Source organism: Alligator sinensis, unplaced genomic scaffold (genome assembly GCF_000455745.1).
Source record: "Alligator sinensis unplaced genomic scaffold, ASM45574v1 scaffold274_1, whole genome shotgun sequence".
NCBI classification, from domain to species: Eukaryota; Metazoa; Chordata; order Crocodylia; family Alligatoridae; genus Alligator; species Alligator sinensis.
In genome coordinates this window covers 1,840,529-1,852,707 of record NW_005842124.1, presented here as the reverse complement: position 1 = coordinate 1,852,707, position 12,179 = coordinate 1,840,529, and the positions used below count along the sequence as shown (strand labels likewise).

General features: G+C 41.5%; 1 protein-coding gene across 8 annotated transcripts in view; it reads right to left on the bottom strand.

Annotated features, from left to right (window-relative positions):
- The window catches only part of ARHGEF28 (Rho guanine nucleotide exchange factor 28), a 220,597-nt gene that overhangs the window by 59,712 nt on the left and 148,706 nt on the right, over positions 1–12,179 (bottom strand). For 6 of the 8 annotated variants that reach the window (XM_025205648.1, XM_025205646.1, XM_025205649.1 and 3 more), the window contains 8 exons: positions 8,634–8,714; positions 7,837–7,879; positions 5,421–5,544; positions 4,210–4,342; positions 3,777–3,832; positions 2,172–2,223; positions 1,431–1,578; positions 1,231–1,346 (listed from right to left, as the gene is read on the bottom strand). In XM_025205648.1, coding sequence (XP_025061433.1) covers positions 1,231–1,346; positions 1,431–1,578; positions 2,172–2,223; positions 3,777–3,832; positions 4,210–4,342; positions 5,421–5,544; positions 7,837–7,879; positions 8,634–8,714 — 753 coding nt within the window. The remainder of the gene's footprint in view (positions 1–1,230; positions 1,347–1,430; positions 1,579–2,171; positions 2,224–3,776; positions 3,833–4,209; positions 4,343–5,420; positions 5,545–7,836; positions 7,880–8,633; positions 8,715–12,179) is intronic. The other 2 variants (XM_025205647.1, XM_025205653.1) reach the window with 1 other exon arrangement.

The following is a 12,179-nucleotide window of genomic DNA, read 5'->3' as shown; positions in this document are numbered from 1 at the left end:
CCCGGGACGTCATTCTCCCCTTGTACTCGGCCTTAGTGAGGCCCGCAGCTGGAGTACTGCGTCCAGTTTTGGGCTCCACAATTCAAAAAGGATGTGGAGAAGCTTGAGAGAGTCCAGAGAAGAGCCACGCGCATGATCAGAGGTCAGGGAAACAGACCCTACGACGACAGGCTGAGAGCCCTGGGGCTCTTTAGCCTGAAAAAGCGCAGGCTCAGGGGTGACCTATAAGTTTATCGGGGTGACCACCAGTATCTGGAGGAACGTTTGTTCACCAGAGCGCCCCAAGGGATGACGACTAGGTCGAATGGTCATAAACTACTACAAGACCGTTTCAGGCTGGACATAAGGAAGAATTTCTTTACTGTCCAAGCCCCCAAGGTCTGGAACAGCCTGCCACCGGAGGTGGTTCAAGCACCTACATTGAACACCTTCAAGAGCAAACTGGATGCTTATCTTGCTGGGATCCTATGAACCCAGCTGACTTCCTGCCCTTTGGGCAGGGGGCTGGACTCGATGATCTTCCAAGGTCCCTTCCAGCCCTAATGTCTATGAAAGCTGTGTCTATGTCCAAATCACTGAATCTTTCTGAATCTCTCTGAATCGATTCAAAGGGTTCCAATTCGATTCAGAGAGATTAAAGGCTCTCCTGATTCGATTCGGAGATTCGTCTGCCAAATCGGGCCGAATCTCCACCAGATCAAATCAGGGACCAAAGCTTCACACAGCCCTAGAATGCAGGTTCAACAGAGGACCGATGGTCAGTTGGAGGTTAGTTTTTTGTTATTGGGGAAAACAAGTAATGCAAGATTTTGGGGTTTTTTTGATGAGTGTGCAACAATATATACATCAGTAACACCTATTTCAAAAATGCAGGTAGAAAACATGCAGGGGTTTAGGTTGTAGCCGTGTTGGTCTAAGGACATAGACAGACAAGGTTCCTTGGGTAGAAAACATGCTACTTTGGGGGGAATTAGTTACTTTTATAATGCAGTTTTGTGTAGAGACAACAATATTGAGAGCCTAGTAGAATTAAGAAATTTCTGGTCAAATTTTAAGTCAGAGATACCTCAAAGTGTCACTTTTATACCTGCACACAATCAAAGTTAATATATAAATATTTTCTTTTAACTGAAGGAGTAGCATTCTTAAAGCTATTAATAAATTACTCCATTTCACACTTTCCAGTAGACATTATAACATGTGGACTTCTCAATATGCTCAATCATTAACCTTCAATTACAAAAGACTCCATTGATGGAAGGGTTCCTATAGCTTGTAACATCTCCTCAGATTGTGACCTGGACCTGCAGGTATCAGCATCTTGCTCTGAAGATGGCAAAGATCTTCTGCAAGGAAAAAAAAGCATTTATTAGCAGCAACATAACCAAAAATAATCTAGTTAACATACTGTGCTGGTCACTGCCCTCTACCTTTCAAAGCTGGTACTTGGAACACTTTTGGATAAAGAATGAGATTGCTGCAAGACTTCTTTCTTTGTGGCACACAGTCCAATGGGCATTGAAGAAGATGGATGAATTGAGGACAGCACAGGCTGTGGGATGTCTCTGAATGATGGATCTATGAGGTAAAACATTTGCAAAAAATCTTGACAAACAAAATATGATGTTATTGATTGCATAGCTATAATGTGAAATACTGAAAGATGCTGAAAGAACTAATTCATACCATGCCATTGGGATTACACTCTAGTGGCACAAGTTAAAACAAGAGTCAAAGAGAAGCTAATGGCTCCTAAATCTATGCCTTCCATGTGAAGAAAGTCTCAAACCATGCATACACTCTTAAACCATACAACTACACCTCTACTTACAAAGATACTAGTGCATATTGGGAGGGGTATTTTCAAAAGCATATTCAACGTTGGCCTGCTTCCGCTGAATTTAAAGGTAAGACTGCCATTCATTTCAGAGAAAGAAACGAGTCTAAAGATACATGTTTGTGAAAATCCCATTTAATATCTCTCTCTACACACACACCTATACACAAGCAAGTCCACTTGTTTTCTCATATGCTGTGGTCACTGGGAGAAAAATACATACATATACAAACTGTAAAGAAAGCTTGCCCTACTATTTTCTGTTATTCACGCTAGGCACTAACTTTAAAAATGACAGGTTTACCCTTACTATCTTGCTTACTACAGTACTTACTTGTTACAACTGTTTGTGGTCTGTTCTTAACAAGGTATCTCTCTTGAACTTTCTAGTAAAGAAGAATTGTATCTTATTAAATGCAATAACAGTTGTTAATAGTCAGTCATGAACCTACTTTTATATTATCATCTAGAAAAGTTCCCAGGCAAGCTGCATTATGTTCCTAAATTTCTGTTAATGATGAACAAATCTAAATAAAGAGATAATGAATTGAATACTTTTAAGGCATATTATAAGATTAGACAGTTTTTTTCTTTTACAAATGACCGTGCCATTAGGGAATTATTCACTTAAAATCCGCATAGGATTTGTGATTTTCACATCTAAAATTTAATAATTTTAAGAAAATGATCATGTATTTGCAGGTACAGTAAAATCTCTGCTATCCAGTACTTAACCAACCAGAATACTCCATTAAATGGAGTTTATGGCCAGCTGACCAAACGGGCGGGGGGCCCCCCCTTCCCTTCCCCCAGCACCATCGGCCAGACGTGGGGTTGCGGGAAGCTTGCATGGAGCAGTAGCCACCGCTACCTCCCCCTCACCCCCGACTCCGTTTTATCTGAAAACCCTGCCGGGTTATTTCAGGTAACCAAAGATTTTATGTAACTAACAATTCCGCTACCTCAGGGATGCTGGATAACAAAGATTTTCATTTTACTGCATAATTTTCATATTTCAAGGGACCTAGGATAGGACATTGACTGCAGAATTCAGTCAGAAGCACAATCCATTTCCTTGTGCTGCACAGTACAAGACTCACGCACATAGACAAGCAAGAAGTAGTAGTTTCTTTCTCCTCTTCCTCATTCTGGGTTGGGTATATTGTCTCTTCCTGGTAAATATTCACCAGTCCCAGTAGTTACGCTACTTGTTTGAGCCAACTCTCCTATTATTTCAATTTACATTTTAAATCCATTTTGTAAGTTTCTAAAAGTGCATATCACTATAGAGAACACACAAATATGCCTTTAGAAGTGCTGCTTAGGACCTTTTCCTGTGAAAGTTTTGGCATTGTGACAGCAACTCCCACATAGTCATCCTGGCACAAACACTTAATAGTCAGTGAACAGTAACAGTTCAGTAAGAGGCCTTCATCGGTGTAGCTTATCCCAGGACAAATCACTTTTTTTACTCCATAAGAAGAGAAGCCTTTAGATGTAAATTTCTGCATATTTCCTTCATTTTAATAGCTGCAGCATACTGGCTTTCCTACTTGAGAAGACTAGACTATGCTGCTCTTCTGCTCCACTTGGTGATTTTGCCTACTTTCTGAACATTGGAATGATATAGTTCAAGTAAAATCTATAGCTCCTCAAGGATTTTCCTTTAAACATGCTTTAAAAATGCAAATGCCATTTATCTTGCAAGAGGCCAAAAATCAAAGAGACTGACTACAGCCATTTCCACTCTTTTTCTAAAAATTTCAGGTTCACTGCTTGTGTTTGCTGTCATGGCAGACATTTGACATTTCTTTAACCCTGCCTGTGTATTTTGCATATCACTTGTGTCATTTTTTGCCCTCTCAATTGCATTCTGTGCCATCTTGGAGAAAGAATATCAAAAGAGACATAAGAAGACAAGTTATGTATAGAAACTTACTTTGGCACATACAGTAGCAGAATCCTTGCAGTTTTTATGCACAATCACATTGCAATCTGAAAGAAAAGACAGATCTCAAAACCCAACAGTGCCCAGGGACCTGGATACTGCAGAGAACTTTATTCCAAGGCTTCATTATTTTTCTTCCTTCAGACTAAGTTAATGAGTAACCATAAACACTGCCTTAATCTTTCACCCCATGGTTGATGGAAAGCAGCTTTCTCCTAAATTGTTTAGGAATTAGTAAGAATCTATTAGCAAAGATACAAGCGATCATTGTCTTTGTTTACTCTCCCTGAGGCCTGTGGATCCTGGCCCAATAAGTAAAGAAGCAAGAATTTTCAAACCCAGGCTCCCTTGAAATGGAACCTTAAGCAAGGATCCTGAAACAGATTATAACAAGTTTTACCTCTACATAAAAGTACCTACTTACTTGAGCACTGCAATGACTCCTTCCCTAAGACGGCCTTGTCGCATACTGTACAAGGGATGACCCCTGGGAAGTTTCCATTTATAAAATGATGTCTGTTCAGTTTCTCTTTGTCTTTGGCATCCTTATTTTTTGTCTTCATACCCAGTTACGCAGGCAAGAGAAGACAAGTTAGACTAGCTGAGTACACAATATATACAATTATAATATCAAAACACTATTTGAAGAGAAAATTATCTAAAAAGATTTTATCTCCTCTCCAGTAACAATTGGGACCTATTATTTCTAAAAAACATGTCTGACACCAGGAACCATCAAATGATTCTCATCATCACCATCAACTAAGGACAACTAGAAAATATTGTTAAATGTGCAGCAAATGAACATGCACATAAGAACTTCCTGGACGTAAACTGGGCACCTGCACTTACAGACTGATACCTGTGCTTGTATTTACCTTGTTTGCATATAAAAATGCATGCAAGAGCAATTAAAGATGTTTTTAAATCGCTTGACCATAGATGATTAAAGGGACAGTGGTAGGTTAAAAATCATAGTTTTAAAAATAAATTATTTACTTGTGTGTTACAAATACCACCTTATGCCTACACTGTGCAAAACTGAAATGGGTGAGCGCTCATTCATACAAGTCTTGTAACAAGATTAATGTATGACACTGCTTGTTGCTCACTAAAATAAATAAAGGCTGCCTAAACTAGCCTTTAGATCAGGGCTGTCCAACTTCTAAGTGGCCAGGGGCTACACACTGCATGGGTAATATCAGTGGGAACCAAGCCACCACAAACCACTGGCTCTCTAGGTGGCACATGGCATGGACACCCCCTTCTTGCTGCACTGCACGCATGGGTGCCCTGCCCCCACCCTCAGTTCCCCAGCAATGGGATTCCCTGGCACTGCAGGCTGCACCAAACTGTACTGTGCCACCCCCGGGGGTGCAGCAGGAAGTTGAGTCTGAAGGAGAAGGAAGAAGCCTGGAGCCCCAACTGCTGCTGCAACTGGAACTGTAGAGGGAATGGTAGCCAGGTGGGAACCCTGGGCCCACAAATTAACCTGTTGTGGGACACCTGCAGCCCATGGACCACCAGTGAGACAGCTTTACTTTAGATAATTAAAAGGGAACCACCAAAGAATCCAATTTACTTCCCACAATGTGTTGTGTGTTTATTTAGTACTCTTTTTAGGCCCCAAGTTACCTTGCACTTATTCCTTGTACTCGTCATCCTGTTCATCAGGAAGCTGAAAGTACGACTCACTTTATATTTTTCAGACTCTGATTTTGTAGGCATAATATACTTATCCCATTCTTCCTCCTGCATCCTGAAATACAAAGCAGCAATGCAGTTCATTATAATGGACATATTCTCTTAAAACAGAGGATCATTATTATGATAGGCTGTTTTTCCTAGCATTTGCCACTGCAGGATGCATTCAGGTTAAGAGGTGAAATCATGCCTTTGTCCACAAAAGGGCCATTACTTGCATGTACACTAATGTACACTGGTCTGTAAGTTTGTTATAACCATACCGTTATCAAACCTCTCAGTATTTTTGTGCAAAATATTTGGGGGGTTTTCCCCATTCATGCAGTACAGCTACAGTCTGACGCTGACTCCTTTTTTTGTTACCATGCCTGAACGCAGTCAGCAGTGAAGTTTGTGATTGTTATGAAGGGTCTTTTATTTCATTTCCAATTTCATAGGGCTTTAATCCGGCAAGAATTTAAGTACTTGTTTAGAGTCCTTATTTATTCAGCAACAACTTAAGTATCTGCTTAATTTTTTTAATTTTAAAATTAGCACACATGTAAAGACCCTGCTGAAGGGCTACCTGGCCGAGTCAGAGCCAGAGAGAGCTGCAGATTCCCTCCTTTTCTCTCTAGGTGGCATTGTAACATAAGCTTCTCCCAGTCACACTGAAGGCTGCAATGCCACTGTGTAGCCTGGGCTGCAGGAATAGAAGAAGAACATGCCAAGGCAGTGGGCCTTAAAGGAAGTCGCACAAGATTAGAGAGAAGGTGGGACTTGACTTACTGGAAATTACACCGAATGGGATATTTCCTGGTACTCAACCGGATGTTTGCAGATTATGGCTTTACTTTTAATTAATGAACTATATTTAAAGAAAATTTAAACTAAAGTTATTGAAAGGGAATGTTAAATTTTCAAAGCAAAACACTCAAAACTCAAGAGAGGTACCAGATAAAATTGCCTGTATAAATTCTGCCTCCGATGCCTATACTTTATAATGTAGTCTTTTTTGACACCTGACACTTTTTTCTGTAATTCTGTAAGGATCATAAGGAACATGCTGGAAGCCTTTACTCTTTCACTGTGCTCCTTGTGTATACATGGCTCACATTGTGCCCATCAGTCCGGCCTATAAAAACAACATAAAGCAACAGTAGACTCTATACTAGTGGTTTTCAACCTTTTTTAGGCTGAAGGCAGCCATCACTAGGCTTAAAGTAGAGCTGGGTAAAATACCAGCTCTTAGTTTTCACTCATTTTTGACACCAGAAAATGACAGAGCAATTCATATGTTGCAAAGAACACAGAAAGATCCAATAGCTCAGAATGGTCTTAACAGTATGAATTCTTATATGAAATCTCTGGGTTCATCTTGTGAATCATGTTTTCACACCTAACAGTGCCACTGTGTGGCATCCTGCAGCACCCTTGAAAGAATCTCAAGGCACCCCGAGTGCCCCATCTCAAAGCAACACTCGGGTTGAAAATCACTGCTTTTTAGATACCTGCATCTAAAGTTGAAGGGTAAAACTAAATTAAGGCTATATATACAACCTGGAGTTAAGTTTTAAGTGCCTGGCTGTGTAACCTCAGTGTTTTAAAACTACAGTATTCTATATAGTCTATATTCAACTGTCACAGCATACTGGTACAGGACTATATTAGCTCTGTACTCTGTTCTTTAATAGCCATCAGTCCCTCACAGATGTCAATATAATTGTGCAACTGGGATATGATTAATTTCATTCTGAATCCCAAAAATTGTGTGGCACGTATGTGGCAGGACACACAATACTGGGGATCTAGGGAAAAAATATTGTTGTATCCCAATCATGAGACACATGGGTAGGGAGCCTGGCATTAGGGATCAAGTCCCCAATGACAGGCTACCAACCTGGTCAGATGTTCAAAGGTTGCCCCTGGAAAATGCAGTATCAGAGATAGGTGGCTGATGTTGCGTTTCCTGAGGCACCCTTTCAGCCTGCTGATGGGTGGGAAAGCTATCAGCTGATGGACGCTCAGTGTTGGCAGGCTGAGAACCAACCCAGTGCAGCCCTGTCCATACAACGTGGAATATTATTGTGGCTAGTTTCTCCTTTGGTTGCGTCATTAATTGAGCATGTGGCAGGGTTACTATATGTAGCGTGATTAACAAGTTAGTCACATAAGTGTAACATCTACCAGGGACCAAATACCTCATGGCTTAACAGGGCCTACTGCTCGGTTTATTTGAATTGTTGCTTTTGAGTTATAATACTCATCGCAAGAATCTGTTCTACTAGTGCTTAACTATTCCCATTAATATGTAAATTCTGGTAGATACATATTACAACATAGAAATGCTTTTGATTAGTATCAGTACCTTTTTTCCCTTGACTGTTCTGGCAAGCTGTATGCTCGTTGCTCTACAAAACACAAAAAGTTAATGAAAACTAAGGTTGTTATATTGGCACATTTCTTTGACGCTCATGACCTCCACCACGATGTAATCTCAGTTATTATATGCTGGCAATGTCATTTGGAAACTAAGAAAGCAAAAATTATTAAAGGCTGGAAAATAGTACTTGCTTATTAAATGCCTTGTGTTTAACAGAATGTGTCTGGATTGAGGTTAATATCAGAGAATTGCAGTATCTGTAAATGGATGGATCATTTCTAAGTAGTAAGAAAAAGTAATATTTAGCTTGTCATTTTTCTATAAAGCTGAGTGTTTTATTGATTCATCCTTCACGCTTCTTTTTAGAGCCTTAGTTGTGAAATGTATCCATGACACTTGCCCATAATATTCAAGATGAGAAATCATTAGGCCTTCTAAAGATTATCTGCAAAGCTACCATGGACCTTCTTCATCATGATACCTAAGCACCTGATTAACTTTGAGCACATGAGTAGCCCCACTCACGTGAACAGAACTACTCATTTACCTGAAGTAAAGTATGTGCCTAAGTACCTTACTGCATCAGTATAGCAAGCAAGATAGCATAATTTATCATAGTTTGCAATTTTTGGCAACGAGACCAAATAACAGTTAATTTAGTTGCCAGACAAAAGCTGTGTAACAGGATTGCTCTTCTGAAGAAATAAAGACCATGTTGCCACCAAAGAACGAAGACAGCCTCATGCAAAATAGCAGCATTGGGTTGTCACTGCAGTACTTACTACAGGGATGGAGCAGAGACACTGATTTAGACAACGAAAGAGCCTGGAGAAAGGATCGACCACTGTTCATGACCACGCCATCTACAGAGCAGGGACACATCTTTTAAAGTTGCAGACCAATTTCATTCTCTTTTAAATAAATCCATAGTCATTCTATTGCTTAAAAAAAACTTTTCTTGAAGTCCAGACACAAGCGGTGTATTTCCTGCTTTTGTATTGGATCTCATGATGTGTGAATGAAATTATGTGTACGAGTTGATATTTTTGGGCTCGATTTGCAAGCTGGCAAACTGCCTATACTGCAGGTAACACTGCAGGAAAGACACCCAACCAACTTTTGCTAGCAGAAGTCTAGCCATGAGAGTACACAGCTTGGCATGAGTTAGTTTACTCTGCTGCTCGTGCTGACCTGTGAGAGGCTGCACCTATACTGCCTCCAGTATCTAAGCTAGTTCATTTATATCTGACGCAGGTGAGTTGATATTACACTAGTTTGCAGTGCAGACAATCCTCTGTTTTGCCTGCATGGTACTGCTATATCAGAGCAGTTCCCATGCCATAAGCGAGGAAAACTGAGATATCAGTTAGTAGATGGTGGGGTGGAAGAGCCTCCAGTACATTCAGTAGATCCCTTGTAAGGAAAACAATGAACACTGACATCTCTGCAGCCACAAGCTGGCAGGAGGGCTGCAAAATGACTGCTTGTGTTCCATAGTTTAAGGAGAAGAACTTAGGTTCTTCCAAACCCCAAATTAACTCCTATTAGTGTGCTCTCGTTTTACAAAAAGGGAAAAGGGAGAAATTCAGGAATTAGTGCCTGATTAGGGGAAAGTACTTAAACATGTGCTTAAAAGTATCTGAATGAAACTTAGGATGTCTCCACTGCACTAGACATACTTTCCTGTGTGCCTTAAACATCTTCAGAAAAGTTTAATAAAAAAATACATATAGATGGGAGTTTGAGTATTATATCAGCTCTCTGAAGTGTTACTTGTAGCCATGTTGGTGTAAAGACATAGGCAGACAAGGTTCTTTGGGTAAATGTGATATCGTTTCTTAGACCAACTAAATAGTTAGACAATTTGTTCTTTGCAAGCTTTTTGGCAAAACACCCTTCTTCAGGCATAAGGAGAGTCTGCTGGTGTTGTGTATGCTCTTCCGGGTGGAAAAGAAGCCAAAATGCAGGTCTGTGAAAATGCAAACGTGTGACAGTGAGGATCAGAGAAAATGGGAGACGATAGGTGTGACAGGTAGGTGGGGTTGGGTTGGGGGGAATGATGAACTGGTGATAGAATGTAGCTGGTAAAAGGCAGGCAGGTTACCTGGGGTTATCATGTTAGGCAGGTTATAATGTGTCATCAATCTTATGGCTATATTTAGTCTATAATTTTTTGTATCCAGGAGATTTACGAAGTGAACTTCATAGGCTTCTCTATGAAAGGTGTTTTGTACATTCTCTTTCAGTATTAGAGAGATTGGAGACAGTGGTTGTCTTGTGAGAAGTGTGCACCCACAGGTAATTGGGTATTCTTGTCTTTGATAGATTTTCGGTGTGCATTCGTGTTGGTATACAGTTGTTTTTTTGGTTTCTCCTACATATTTTCCATCAGGGCACTTAGTGCACTGGATAAGCAATATTACATTTCTGGAGGTGCAGGTGTAAGATCCAGGAATGGTGAAGGTTCTGTTGTGGGGTGTAGTTATTGTGGGAATGTTGGAGATGTGCTGGCAGGTGTTACATTTCTTGTCTGGTCTGGTCTGGATCCATTCGGTGTGTTTTGGGTCATAGGACACTGGTGATGAGATTGGTGAGGTTCAGTGCTTGTTTAAAGACTAGGATGGGTGGTTTTAGGAAGATCTCTTTAAGAATTGGGTCTTCTGGTATGGGTTGCAATTGTCTGAGGATTTTCCATATAGGTTCCAGGGAAGTATGGCATGTCATAACTAATGGTGTGCAATCCGTGGGGATTTTATTTTTGTACTGAATCAATTCTTCAAGTGGTATCCAGGTGGCTCTTTCAAAAGTGCAATTTATACCTCTCCGAAGGAGTGTCCTTGTTGGATGAAAGCACTTTTGAGATTTACAAGATGACAATTGCAGGTATTCTCCTCAGTGCAAAGTTTTAATAACCAACACTTCCTCCTGACCATGGGCACAGCTATGGACATCAAAATAGCCCCACAGTATGCCAAACTTATGGCCTACCTGGAAGAAGAATTCCTCAAAAACTGCACCAAGCCCATGCTATACCTAAGCTATATAGATGACATCATCATTTGGACGAAAAACCTGCAGTCTCCGATTGATTTCCATCACAAATTAAATAATCATCACTCCTCCATCAGACTCTCTCTTGAATATTCCAGCACCAACATTTCCTCTTTAGATCCTTTATACCACTCCTTCGGAGAGGTATAAATTGCACCTTTGAAAGAGCCACCCGGATACCACTTGAAGAATTGCTTCACTACAAAAATAAAATCCCCACAAATCACACCGAACTGGGACTCCCCCACCGTGATTCAAGATGGACTCGAGGGGAATGCCTCCAGACCTAAGGCTGAGGAGAACTGGGTTAGAGTGCTTCTGGAGGGGCTGGACGTGTTCAAATCAGCAGGTCCAGATGCTCTCCACCCCAGGGTGTTGAGGGAGCTAGCAGGGGTTATTGCAGGGCCCTTGGCACGGCTTTTCAAGCACTTGTGATGCTTGGGCCAGGTGCCAGATGATTGGAAGATAGCCAGTGTGGTCCTCATCTTTAAAAAAGGGAGGAGGGAGGACCCAGGCAACTACAGGCCCGTCAGTCTTACCTCAATCCTGGGGAAACTCTTTGAGAAGATCATCAAGGAGCATATCTGTGATGGGCCGGCATCGGGGATGATGCTCAAGGGCAACCAGCACGGTTTCATTAGGGGCAGGTCATGCCAGACCAACCCGATTGCCTTTTACGATCAGGTCACAAAAGCATTGGATGCAGGTGTCGTCGTGGATGTAGTCTTTCTGGACTTCAGCAAGGCCTTTGACACTGTCGACCACCCCAACCTCATTAAAAAACTAGGCGACTGTGGCATTGATGCCTACACGATCAAATGGACTGCAAATTGTCTGAAGGGTCGTACTCAGAGGGTGGTGGTGGATGGGTCATATTCGACCTGGGGGGAAGTGGGCAGCAGAGTCCCCCAGGACTCAGTCCTTGGGCCCGCACTGTTCAATTTCTTTATCAGCAATTTGGACGATGGGGTGAAAAGCAACCTGATGATACCTGTTGCTGATGATACCAACATTTGGGGTGAGGTAGGCACGCTAGTAGGGAGGGAAAGACTGCAGAAAGACCTGGATAGGTTGCAGGGGTGGGCTAACAAAAACAGGATGCGTTTCAATACTGACAAGTGCAGGGTGCTGCACTTGGGCAGTAGTAACCAGCAGCACACTTATAAGATGGGAAACTCCCTTCTTGAGAGCACGGAGGCAGAAAGGGATCTTGGAGTCATTATTGACCCCAAGATGAACATGGGCCGACAATGCGAGGTCACGGTCGGCAGGGCTAA